Source organism: Acanthopagrus latus, chromosome 21 (genome assembly GCF_904848185.1).
Source record: "Acanthopagrus latus isolate v.2019 chromosome 21, fAcaLat1.1, whole genome shotgun sequence".
NCBI lineage: Eukaryota > Metazoa > Chordata > Actinopteri > Spariformes > Sparidae > Acanthopagrus > Acanthopagrus latus.
In genome coordinates this window covers 19,707,465-19,720,504 of record NC_051059.1, presented here as the reverse complement: position 1 = coordinate 19,720,504, position 13,040 = coordinate 19,707,465, and the positions used below count along the sequence as shown (strand labels likewise).

The following is a 13,040-nucleotide window of genomic DNA, read 5'->3' as shown; positions in this document are numbered from 1 at the left end:
ACTTATTCTCATAGTAAAATAAAATTATGAATCTGAAAATAAGCACACGTCTCTTTTTAAGAGAAGGTTATTTCACCTGTTGTTTGTGTTGGTATCTTGTTTCTTAGCCTCTTGTTCTATCCTTAAATGTTTTATGTGGTCTAGCAGGCTTTCCTCAAAACTCCTCTAACCATAAAACCAGAGCAAAGCAGTTTTATTGCCATTTTTGTTTGAGTTACTTTAAGTTCATTGCTTTTAAACTGTCAAGATTATCTCATAATAAAGCTGCCAGTATGCCAGATCAGTGGGATAAAGTATCAACATAAAAAACAAAGTATATGGGTGAACATTTTGTCAAGTTTATTATGGATATTTAAAAAAAAAAAAAAAAAATGTTCATACACACATGTATAAATTAACACTGTGAAAGTGACAACCATCAAGCATACCACACAATCATCCTTAAGAGCCGTGGTCGTGGCGGCCTTTATACTGCAGTGGCTTCAATCTAAATAAAAAAATAAAATCATAAATAAACTATTTACAGATGAGAAAGGAATCAGTACCTAGAAAAGCTGGATGCAGTACGTATCATTCCTCTGTCCTTAAGGTCTTTGGCCAAAAGTGGGCAAAATTAGACCCAACATTTCTTGGTCAGTGGTGCTTAAATTGCAGCAATAAAGTTTAGCAGGTCACAACATTTCGGATCGTATTTGGTAAGAGACACTTTTGTGCTTTGGTGAAGAACAATAGTGTGAATTAAACCCATATAGTTGATACCAGCTGATCTCACTCTCGGCTGTGAAGAGAGACATCTCTGCTTCACCGTCTGATGTCTTGTCAGACTCAGGAAACAGGACCCAGTCAGCTGAGCATCAACTGTCATTACACACCTTCATTACTCCCTCAGGGACATTTTCTGAGATGAACGTCACATGAAAGCATCAGACAGTTAATCTCAGGAGCGTAAAACAGCCTCCTACTGCTCACATTCACCGTCATACATTGCAGGTACAACACTGGAGAAGCGCTGGTTGGTGTAAGCAGTATGAAAATGTGTAGAAGAGGCGGAGTGACACAAACTTGTTCCATTGTAATTTATGCTGTTAAATATCACAGTGACTACTCTTTGACTGAAGGGTAATCACTCACAGACTTATCTGACAACACAACACGATGCTGTTGAAACATTTGTCGATGGCCATTCAGCAACAGACTGATATCTGCTGACGGGCTCAACCTCCATCGAGCACAGCGACCGCCTCCACTCCATCGTTTATCGACAAGTCTGAGATTTCGATCTCATGTATCCAACAATGATGATGACGATGATGACGATGACTCCTGCTCACTGTTCCTTCATGACATAGACATAAACTGTGGTGAGGAAGTACTTCAGCGAATCGATAGAAGAGGACAGCCAGCTGTGTTCAGGCGTGAGATCCTTCTTCACCACACATTTGGAGATCTCCGCCTGATGAGAGGACATTTGTTAGAAATTAGACTACAATGAAACATCAAGTCTTAATTAAAATACATTTTTAGCCTTATACATTCCTAATGTCAAAAGAGGAAATGTGCACTTTCCCAGAAAAAAATTTGCAACTCTCCCTCAAAAAAAAAATGATTAAGTGTTAGTTTTCAGGAAATTCTGGAAAACTGAAGCACTCCAGTGGTAAAAACATGACTAGTCTTTACAGTCATTCATTCTCCCATCAAAAAAGAACTGAATGAAACTGACAAAGATGGGAGGGAGGGAGGTCAGTGGGCAATGATGAATTCATTGTATGTCACACCACAAAAGAGACACAAACCAGCTAAACTACTAAAATGGAAGAAGTTTTGCAACACATCGAAGAACATTGCCATCCATGGCACAAATGCTTTTTTTTTGTTGCCATCTTTTACCCGTGAGAGGGCCACAGAAACAAATATTACCACTGCAAATCTTCGCCTCAGATCAGCTAACAGGAAGCTACAGAATGTTCTGAAGCTTTGTTAGCGAGCCACCATCAGATTTTATGTAACTGCTCCAACTCGGACCCAGAGCTTATGAAAGCAAACTCTGCTCTGATCCATAAACAAGATAGCAACATAAATTAGTCATCTAGCTCCAGCAAAAGCACATAAAACACAGGGATGTTTCCAGTGTTTCTCCCCTTTTGCTGTCTGAAATGTCAACTAGTTTAAATGTCGTATTTCCGCCCAAAATGTCACAGGAACACTAATCCTGCAGCAGCATTTATCATGTAGAAATCAAAAGGGAAAATACATTTAAAGCATTATCACAAACATCTCTACAATGCTGCTCATGTATCAAGAGTACATCTGAGAGCAGTCTCTTACCCATCCTCCTCGTCTCTTCAGCCAGGGGGCGAGAAACTTGCGGACGAACTGGCCCAGACTGTCCACTATGATGTGAATGGTGGACGGATGGCCTTGTCTGACACAATCTACTGCCAGGGCTCCGGCCACTGCATACATGGCTACCACCTTACCCCATGTTATACCTGCAGCCAGAAGAACAGACATCACTGGGTTACAACCATTAAATGTTGCTGTCAGACACACAGTGACTTCTTGAGCTTGGGGTCCCTCAATCACAGCAGTGAAACAAAAGATGGAGTTTGATGATGCCATGTAGTATTGGGCGAAGATAGCAGGTGTTTCCTTCATTGTTAAACAACCACCATTGCCAGTGGAGTTTTATTCACGTTGCGTTTAGTCACTTTAGCCAACTTCGTCTGAGGTTTCCCAGAAAAATAGAGTGACAGGCAACCAAACAAGATGCACGGTGGTTCCAGAATATTTTCCTGGTCTTGTATGATTCAAGAAGACATCCTAAATCTTGAAACTTCTAGACACACACACACACAGAGAATACACCGTTCAGTGAGGCAGGCGATATCTCGTGTAAAACCGTAACTTTGGAACTGAACAACGGGGACGGACACATTATCTGGATCTGATCCCTCTATCGCTTTTAACCACTCTGGTGTCAGCGATGTCCCGCCCACAACATTATCTCATCTGTTACACATCAAGATTAAAAGCCTTTCAAAACATAAACCTGCAAAGTGACTGAAATGTAGTGGAGTTAAATGTTGCAGAGTAAAAAGTATATTATTTATCTTCAAAATGTAGTCGAGTAGGAGGAAATGAAAATATTCTATTGTACTTCACTGCAGTAACTTGAGTAAACTGCACTAAGTTAGATTCGATCACTGGTTAATCTGAATTTTGACACAAAGATTTTCACTGTCACTGCAATTGTACTGTATCAGTTCCAAACATGGGGTATCAGCCTCCATGATTACCAATGATCAGCATCTGCCCTAAAACAGGGCAGATGCTGATCCACTCCAGACATATGAACAGTTTTCATATGTCTGGAGTGGATCTTTAAGCTTCACCGACTCAAACTGATTTCCCAATTTATTCTAAAAAACCTCAAGCCTCCACAGTGGCATAATTTCCTGTCGGGGATTCATAAACTGCCATATCTATCCCAGCGTAAACACTCCTTTCCTGTTCTCATAACACTAACACCAATCTCCTCGGTGGTTTCTCCCCTTCCCCGAGGCCTGTTACATAGTCTGTGACCTGACGCGACGCATGTGGGGCAGTCGGTGGACCTTGTACCGAAATAAACTGTAAATACAAGGTTTAAGTCAACAAGCCGGCAGATTTGTGTTAATGCAGCCGACACCACGTCTCACGGCGCCGGCAGTAAATCAAAGAGGGTGAGAACTGTGCTGCCTTTGCTGCAAGGTGGGTGAGCCATGACGCAGTTTTTTTTTTCTTGCTGTGCGTCAACAGGCTCTGAAAATGATTTTGCATACACCACTAGAGTCATAAAGCTGAAAAGAAAAATCTTTCCTCGTTTCCAGCTAAACAATCCGCTCTGATAATGAAGGGCATCCGGCCATGTCTAGGTACAGTTTCCAGGGCAGCGGGGATTGTTATAACGACCGCCAGTGATGGAGTGCAGGGCCTAATGGCATTAGCCTCCTTAGACCGGCTCGCAATGACATGACTGTTTCTCAGAGCTGACCCACAGTGTCTGACTGAGGCTATAAGGAGCTAGAGTTCTGGGCAAGCTTAAATGAGATAACCGTCCACGGAAGCTGTCAGAGTACGTCACGTCTCACTCCCCACAGAGAAGCAGGCCAAGAATAGATGTAAGATTGTCAGGGATAAAGCTGGAGCAGAGGAGGGCGGAAAGAGAAAGAACAGGAGTGGGAGGCAGGCAAAGATAGATAGGAGAGACAAGCCGTGTTGATTTTACTGAGGGAGACCACAGCACCGATGGCCACTTCCAAAAAAGTATACATAACATTCCTTTGTGGTCTCCAGATTCATGTAAAGCACTTGGAGACGTAATTAGGAATGACAAAAAGCCACGCAGAAAAAACAAACTTAGATGCTCTTTTCTATTTATATCCAGGTTTTAACCCGTCCCAGAAGGCCAGGGGCAGCCCGGGTTCACCGCTTTGTTATTCTACAGGAGGAATCCCACGCCGTTTCCAAAAACTGCATCCCCGTGACGTCATAAAAAAAGCGAACGTTTTTCCAGAGCGCAGGCCTGAAAATTATATTCAGTCAGTCTGTGTTTGATCCCTCCTGGAAATGTGCCAGTCTGCAGTTGTGCATCACACCGCGGTCAGACCATCTAATCTTTCCTTGGAGGCTCACACAGAGGACTTGGAGTTGGACTTCTTATCTGGGCGCTTCAAAATGTCAGTGCTGCTTTGAATAGCGTACAATGCACATTTGTTGTCAAGACAGCGTAAGACAAGGCCAAGAGCCAGCGCAAACGACAACGGACCAAAAAGGGTCTGAACACTTGTCAGGTCATGACCCAGCTGGACTGACAAAACCAAAGTCTTCTCTCAAGACCAAGACTGAACAGACATGTAACCAGAAAAGACTCTATGCTCATTCTGCCCTGTTATTCACTCAGGACAGGCCATCAGTTTTAAAAGTGACATGAACATGAAATCACGTGGCTATTCTGAAGTATGGTGAAGTAACTGTATCACTACTACCAACCCTAAAGCCTGATGTCAGATCAGCTACTACCCTAAGAGATTACAGACATTAGTCATAAATACAAACCACGAGAGATTCATTCTGAATGTACCAGATGTCATTCAGTTCAGTCGATCCAACAGGTGTCGAGATATTTCGCTCAAAAACCACAAATGTCAACCTCATGGTGGAGCTCGAGCTGAAGCCGGATCATCGTCAAAGTCAGTCAGATCCAACTTCTGAATGTGTCCAAATGTCCAAATGTAATGGCAATCCATCCGTTAGTTGTCAAGATATTTCAGTCTGAACCAAACTGACTGATCAATAGGTGGATCACTGTCACAGTCTGCAATAAAAATTTCCTAAAAACTCTGAAGTAATGATCAGAAAGGACAAGATTTCCGATATGTTTTCATGCCTTTCTCGCGTTTCGCTGGTGACTGCTTCACTGAGAAAAGAGCAAACAATCCAGTTATCATTGTGACACATGTGTCAACAATAATACCACTTTGAAACTCTGGTGTGTGTGTGTTTGATATACAATGTCGAGATTTCAGACAAATAATATTCTCCTATAATCCACCGTTTGATCCAAACCTCCAAGCTACCAACCGATCCGTTTCCGAAACACCATTATGTCTAAACTTAGTGACTCCAGATAGCTGTGGGAGCAATTATGTGTTGGATGAAGTCTCACTCCACCTACGTATGATTCACACCCTCTCACTCTCTCTAAAAAGGCACGTCCGAGCCAAAAAGAGCCTGACAGAAGCACACCTGTTTAATCTTCATCAGGGGCCAGAGACGCTGAGGAAGTGCAAATCACTTCCTGTGCTGGCGGAAGACCACATGCATGTTTCTACCTCGAGTAACATACAGTGTGCTTACACCACCATCATCATCATCATCATCATCATCGTCGTCAGCAGCAGCCGCGTACCTGTTGAGAAGATCTCTGTTGCCACCCCGATGAAGGCATCTGAAACCATGCTCTCCATGGCAACAGAAATGTTGAGCTGCCGCGCCACGTTCCTGTACAAGCTGGGCTGTATACTCTCCAGTTCGTCGCCTAGGTAACAGAAAGAAAAAGAAAAAGAAGAAAAGAAAAAAAGCATCAGAAGTCTGCTGGAGAGATCGCAGTTAACCATGAATGAAAGAGACACAAACACAAACACAGATCATACAAACTATCACATCGTTCAACCATTCAGCTGATGCAGGGTATTTATTCTGTTGGAGAGCTGTCAGGATGATAAAGTACATCATGTGCTTGTCTGCCGGCATCTCTTGGGGAAAAAAAAAAAAAAAAAGAAAAAAGATGCCGGGGCTCTTGAGCTGCTGTCTTCACACCCCTCATGCTCATCATAGCATAAAATACACAGTTTTCGGTGCATTTAAAAGAGTCTCGTCTAGAGAGTTACTCAGTCGGGTTTCTGCGGTTCCAGCTCTGTTGACTCATCTCTGTCCTCCAGCCTCCTTTTATCTAACGTAGATTTGAAAGCAGCAACTCTGCTTTTTTAGGCCCAAGAGCAGCGATCGTATCACTGACGGCTCTCAGCGACTTCCTGCTGCGTTATATAATGAGAAATTACCAACCGCTTTGAAGGAAATCAAGCGTTTCATTTCCAGCAAAGATAACTTAAAGCAACATCATGTAGCTTTTTTTTTTATCTTAGAATAACAGCCTCAAGATCGTGCTGATGGTGCAGTGTCTTGTAATAGGGTGACTCAGCCTGTCACGTGTTTGTGCACTGTGTAACTTCAGTGAGAAGGTCAGATCACAGCGTCACATACATGTTTACTTCAACATACAGGTTTTCAACCCGTTGTTATGACTTAATGAGTTTGGTTTGTGCACCTACAGTACATCTGACGACTTGTTACAGACCTGTGATTTCTACATAATGTTGCTTTAAGTTTATAATTCTGAAGCTTTGGAAAGAAGAGTTTACGTTTCATTTATCCTGAGGATTTGTGTTCATCTGTGTCCATTTTCTGATTGGTTTGTCGGTTGGTTGGTTTGTCAGCAGGTTTACTCAGAAACTACTGATCACATTTCCACAAAACTTGGATGCGGGATGAGTCTCGGCCCAGAACAGACCGCGTGAACTTTTGGTGTGGATCCGGATGAAGGAATTTTTTCTCACTCTCTTTAAAAAAGGTGCCATTTGTAAGAAAAGTTGATTTTTTAGTCTCGTTCCCACCTCATCAAATAATGATGCTTTGGGATTGTTGGACGGGTTGGCCGCCAACCCAAAGCGTCAGTTTTTGATAAGCTGGGATTGAAGACTAGGACCTTTAACATCGTGAGATAGGACAAGTTCGAATTATGTTTAAGCAGCTATGGGTGATACAGGGCTATCAAGTTTGATACTGGACTGATTAAACCTGAGGTATGCACTCTACTGAATGTCCTTCTAGTCCACTGAGGGGGGCTCTCCTTTAATTTCCTTCAGTTTGTTAGTGTCTAGCTTATCTCAAATCTGTGTTAACGTTTTTTCTCCTGGAATCTGATGGAAAGTTAAGCCGTGATTAGTTTCTGGCACAAATTTGGATCCGGCCGAGGAATTTTCCAGGATTTTATATTAAATGAGATGGCGACAGTATCAATAAATGCCCCGCCATATTTTCTCATGAACTTCTGCCTTTACAAACATGACAAACATCTGGCTCATTTACTCCATCACCGCCAATCACTCGGTGTATTTTGAGACCCAAACGGAAAATACAGCACATCCACAGCAGACTAAAAATGTCCTTTCTATCTTTGTCTGTCAAATAAAAATAAAGTTGAGGATTAAGACACAGACAACCACAACGTCCTCTGACTGTCTTCTCTACGAAGCACAAAAAGATCATTTAACTTCCTTTTTATCTCATCGTTTTCATTTCTGTCGGCATCTGACATGACTATTATGCCGTTTCATCCTTCCCTATCAAATGAAACATAAACAATTCAAATATATGATAAAGTTTGAGACTCTGCAGCCTTTGACGGGGCCTGCACTGCCAAGAGACTTTTCTCATTTAAAGAATGATGTTTTAATCATGTTTATCTCAACCGATACGTTAAGTATTAGGATTGAAATGGCACAGAAACTGTAATGTGGCCACTTCAGCTAACTCGATCTATCCTCCGCTGAATATACAAGATTCAACGTACACAAGGAAATAACGATCGTGCCCTTGAATATGTGCATATGCTTCTACAAAATGTGATTTTGCCCAACAGAGTCCCTCATTTAACTGACTGTTTGTTCAGGTTTCTCTTACCAAGACAGAGAAGAACCATAGAGACCTCAGTGAGCGCTGCGTTTGAGGCAGAGAGGTTCAGTTCAGCTTTGGACCATCCCAGTCCGGTCTGGTTGAGCCTGGACAGTATGTAGTCCCTGCACAGGGCTTTGGACTGGGACACCAGCTCCTTCTCTGACAGCGAGCGGTCAAACACATCCAGGACCTCTGCAGCGAACACAGAGGACCGCCGCAGGACCTCCATGTCCTCCTGCAGGGGATCTGGGTCAGAGAGCTGTCTGACCTCCTGGGATCAGCTAAGTCTCGGCTTGTCCTCTGTTTATCCCGGAGGAGCCAAGTTTAACACCAAGGGCTGGAATCTGAAGGGACAGAAAAGCCTTTGTTAGAGGCAGCTTGAGTTTTTTCAATCTTTTTTTTTTTTATCTTGAGATGAGGCTGAGCAGCTTCAGTGATTAAAATCAACAACCATCTCTGCTTGTCACTAAATACTTTGGGTATTATAAAGACACCCAGAGTCTAAAACAGAGCAGAAACTTACATAAGAATATGATGGAGGCGTTATAGTTGTGAGTCACATGGTGGGATAGTCAAGATATTGCTACACTTCTTGGATTATGCAACAGCAAGCTGATACCACAAGATGACAAGGGGGAATATATATATATATATTTATTTCTATTTTTTTTGCACCTGGGGCTGAAACAGTCTTATCGTGATTTTAGATTAAGAAATGCACTAAGCATCCATTTTTTTTGAACTTTTGTTTTTTCAGTGCAGCATGAAGTCACCTGACAAAGAGTATTTGAGAAAAGAAGAACGATTTAATGAAGATTTAGTCTGAAGGAGCCACGCTTACCTTCAGTGGTGTGTCTGCGTTGAGATGTCCCCCTCCAATTAATCAATCAGGGAACCTGTCGCTGTGTCTGAGGTGTGTCCCGGCTGGAAAAAATAAGAAATAAAATAAAAAAGGAGCCCGAAAGTCACAAGCAAACAGCCTCCGTCCTCTCAAAAGAAGCGTTTCCAGACCATCGGGGGGGGGGAAACCCACTAAAGGCGAAAATGTGTCTCATGTCCGGGAGAGATCATCATGGTGTGTGCGCTCGGTCCACTTGTTTCCCCGTGAATTTAGCGTCTGAGCCGGGGGCGCAGCTGGAGGACGCCTACCTGTTGTTCCACCTTCCCGTGGACGCGCTGGTTTCACAGTGAGGGGAAGCCCGGAGGAGGAGTCTGACGTCTGCTCACCGAGACAAACCTCTCTACGGCAGGCAGAGGGAGACAAATCAGCCACAGCTACACGTCCATTCACAAATCCGTGCAGATCAACCTCATATTACATTGAAAAAACGACCTCTATTGAAGCTTCACTTTAAGGTGTGTGATGTGGCCCGATCTGACATGTGACTGATTGAATTGGGGTTTCCAGGTATCCAGGTGTAGCCATCAGTGGTGTCACCTCACAGCTGATCTCCTGCCAAAGGTTTACGTAAGTGTTCCCTGCTGAGGCCAAAGGTGACACACCTCTAATCCCATTCAGAGCAGGTAAAAATAGCTGAGGTGTCCCGCTCTGCTCCACAGCTCGGAGATGAGGTGATGCTGTATGATATTTTAAACATGAACTTTTTGTTGGCAGGCCTCTACCAAGATACAGTGAAGTCAGATCTACTTGATGCCTCACAGATCTTGTTTTAGACCAAGAAAACAGGCCAGTCAGAGGAGACAGGCGGTGTTAACAGTGGAGGACTCACCAACACAAGAGGGCACCAGGTGCACCCAGCTGGGCACCAAGCAAGACTAGGCAGTTAGTTTCACTCTACAAATGAGCTTGAAATGTTCGACGAGGTGGCAGCACAGCACCGTCTTGTGGAGCAGCAGCAAAGTCATGTGTGTGGCACTTATTTCCAAAATGAGGCATTGTTTTTCTGAAAATGCATCAAAACAACAGATGCATAATGAGGACAGCCCAGAACCCCAGATTCTGTTGATGTGTGGACCCTGGAGAACCATAAAGGATTAAGATCACTCCACATACCCCGACACCCACAAAGCTCCATATACGTACATGTTTGTATTATACATCGTTCTTGACTGATTTGCAGTAAGTGGATAATGTATTTGTGGTAGCTGACTCCTGAGAAGGGTTATGTTCATGTTTCCCAAACAGATTTGTCTCATGACTTGTTGACCATATCATGAAACCCTCCTGTTTTCAGAGCTTTAGTATTTTAAGTTAGATCATCTTCACCTGCTGCATATTCCTAATAAAGTTGTATTTAATCAAACTGCCACAGCTCGCACAGATCCAACATGTTAGGAGCGATTGGCCTGAACTTAAAGGGATCCTTGAGGTGAGAGTACATAACTATTTTGCAGATGGCTGATGTTGGATTGAGGACTTTCCTTCTTGTCTGAGCTCTTTTGTTGTAGTTAACTGTTTGGCCTCTAGGTGTCTCTGTTACGCACTTGAGAAAAACATGTTTTAATGCTGTTATATTATAAAGAACATTTAATTTTATTCTGACCTTTAGCAGTTTGTGCACAATTTTGTCTGGGAGACAAACCCACTATAGTCTTTTATTTTTTATTCCATTTTGTTGTCAAAAATAAAGAAGAAATAAACATGTCCACGTTCACTGTTAATACAATCAATGAGGTTAAACCCAAAGTCTTCTGTCTGGAGGTTCCATTATTCAATAAGTTGGATGTTAAAAACCTATTAGCTGTTTCTCCATAAAAATGAACTGCCATAATTAATCATTAAATGTAAAAGTGACCGACTGAATGAAACTCTAAACAGTCGTGTTACTACGAGACAAAAACAGTACCCCGGTTTGTCTCTTTCTCTTGAGGACGATTCAGTCATTAGAGGGTGAGTTTGTGAAGGAAAGTGCGGCAGGAGAAGAAAACCTCGCCCCCCTTTTGATTCAGCAGTCATTTGTTCAGATGAGAAACCCAAACTGTTAAACAGGATCACAGAAACAGTGTGTCATGGCTGTCAGAGCCAGAGTGTAAAAAAAACAGTTGTCAGTCAAGGACATTACAGCTCTTGTCATGTTTTTGAGCCGATATCTGTAACATAATGAAGAAACACAGTCGTCATCTGATAAGACACCACCTGGAATCTTGCTTTGTCTCCTGAAGAGCGATACGTGTCAAATACGTCAGTGTCAGTAAGAATGCAAGAGATGAATTTATGATCGTTGGTGATATTGTGCTTGGTTTCACGAACTCCCCACAGGCAGAAAAAGCTTGTCCACATTCCTGCACATTCTGTCTCATCCTGAGGAATCTCTCCTGCATGTTTCTTTTTAAATTGGCTAATTGGGGACGACCGGTGTGTCTCGAGGCTGCTGCTGTCCCATCTCTGGTTGTGCAGACAGTCCGCAGACAATGTTACGTTGTTCAGTTTCTTTTTTTTCTTTCTTTTTTTTTTTTCTTTTGTTAGTTATGGGATAAGTTATGCTACTGAGCCAAACCTGAAGATGAAGTCGACATTAAACTGTCACAAGACCAGGCAGAACAGGGAGCACGTTGTGGTGTGCAGTAATGTGGAAGCCATGAGAAACAGCTGACTGAGACAATGACACCAAGTCACACAGTCACAATAATCGTGTCAGTGTGCAAAATGCTGATGCTTTGTTGTATTTCTGCATATTTTGGGGGGGAACAAACTATTGTAATGTGTTAAAATTCAGTGTACTGTAAAAAAAAAAAATGTTTACGTATCAAAGTTGTCAACAAACACATTCATATCATATTGGGTCCAATTTCCACAATACTTTAGTGCCCTTGAACCCAGCTATTTAATTTTCTAAAAAAAATAGAGAGTAAATAATGGAAGGGATAATTTTACTACCATTGTCACCTAAATAATTTCAATGAACATGATGTTTTTGTGCAGTAAACAAGTTGTCTTTATTCCAGTCTGTTCCCAACTATTCCTCCCTGGTTGTTGGAGTGTTTGCTAGTTTGTTTTGTCTTTACTTGTCTTCACCATGTTGTCTAGAGAACTCTTCTTAAGTTAGCATGCTAACCAGCTAACCAGCTAGCCCCAGCCCGTCCTCATCCAGAGCACCTTTGCTAACAGTGTGAACATTTATTCTCACCTGGCACCCAACTGGCAGCTACTGTTAGTGGTTACGCTGCTGCTCTCTATTTGTTTTGAGTATGAATTTAACATCTATAATGTGCCCTGTCCCAATGACACCCACAACCCAATTAATAGATACATCTTGGCAGTGTACAAACAGAAATATTTTTTTCAGTGATTAAAATGTATGTATTTGGAATATCAAGTCTTTATCAGATTGCACGCCACTCACAGAGGAACAAACTGATACTATCCAGATCCTTCTGTCTTTAATGACACTGGCAGCTTTGCAAGAAATCAGTGCAGCTTCTCCTTCAAAGAAACACTTTGTGTTGTAAACGGCTGCAGGGAGGCCTTTTCAGGTGAGTCAGTGGGTGAAACTTAATCTGTGAATATGTTAACAAGCCCAGTTTCTCCTCCATTTGAGTTTTTGGTGACCTAGGGCAGCTGGGGCTGAGAGCCACACCTTCAAGTGGCCTTGAAGGGGCTACAGGGCAAGTTTTTCTCCAAGAATCCACCTGAGAGTTTGAAATGTTGTGTAGCTTTCAGTTTCCCACAAAATTTACATTGTGAACTTTACCATTATCTCGTCAGTGAACCTCCAAGGTCATGGTGGGAAACTTGAATGCTGGGATAATGTACCTCTGCTGTGTTCCTTGATGCAAGTCGGAGAAACTTAGCCAATCTGTCA

The 13,040-nt window shown here is 42.5% G+C and overlaps 1 protein-coding gene and 1 long non-coding RNA gene across 2 annotated transcripts; one reads left to right on the top strand and one right to left on the bottom strand.

Moving 5' to 3' along the window:
- Window positions 1-318: 318 nt before the first annotated feature.
- On the bottom strand, window positions 319-9,433 carry LOC119010604 (bcl-2-related ovarian killer protein homolog A-like). Its single transcript, XM_037082855.1, has 5 exons — window positions 9,119-9,433; window positions 8,284-8,621; window positions 5,951-6,079; window positions 2,326-2,489; window positions 319-1,453 (listed from the first exon to the last, which is right to left on the bottom strand). Exons 2-5 carry the CDS (start codon window positions 8,504-8,506, stop codon window positions 1,328-1,330), a joined length of 642 nt encoding a protein of 213 aa, XP_036938750.1. The 5' UTR covers window positions 8,507-8,621; window positions 9,119-9,433; the 3' UTR covers window positions 319-1,327.
- Window positions 9,434-9,600: 167 nt separating this feature from the next.
- LOC119010608 lies at window positions 9,601-10,892 on the top strand. The gene is made up of 2 exons (XR_005072020.1): window positions 9,601-9,801; window positions 9,893-10,892. It is a non-coding gene; the product is annotated as an uncharacterized LOC119010608 (long non-coding RNA).
- Window positions 10,893-13,040: the final 2,148 nt, after the last annotated feature.

What these genes read in the sequence shown, in the direction of transcription:
- LOC119010604 (XM_037082855.1), bottom strand. Translation starts at nt 8,506, where the DNA reads ATGGAGGTCCTGCGGCGGTCCTCTGTGTTCGCTGCAGAGGTCCTGGAT. An exon ending in AACAGAGATCTTCTCAACAG is followed by an intron (nt 2,490 to 5,950) that starts GTACGCGGCTGC and finishes TTCTGGCTGCAG; the next exon opens with GTATAACATGGGGTAAGGTG. An exon ending in TGAAGAGACGAGGAGGATGG is followed by an intron (nt 1,454 to 2,325) that starts GTAAGAGACTGC and finishes TCCTCTCATCAG; the next exon opens with GCGGAGATCTCCAAATGTGT.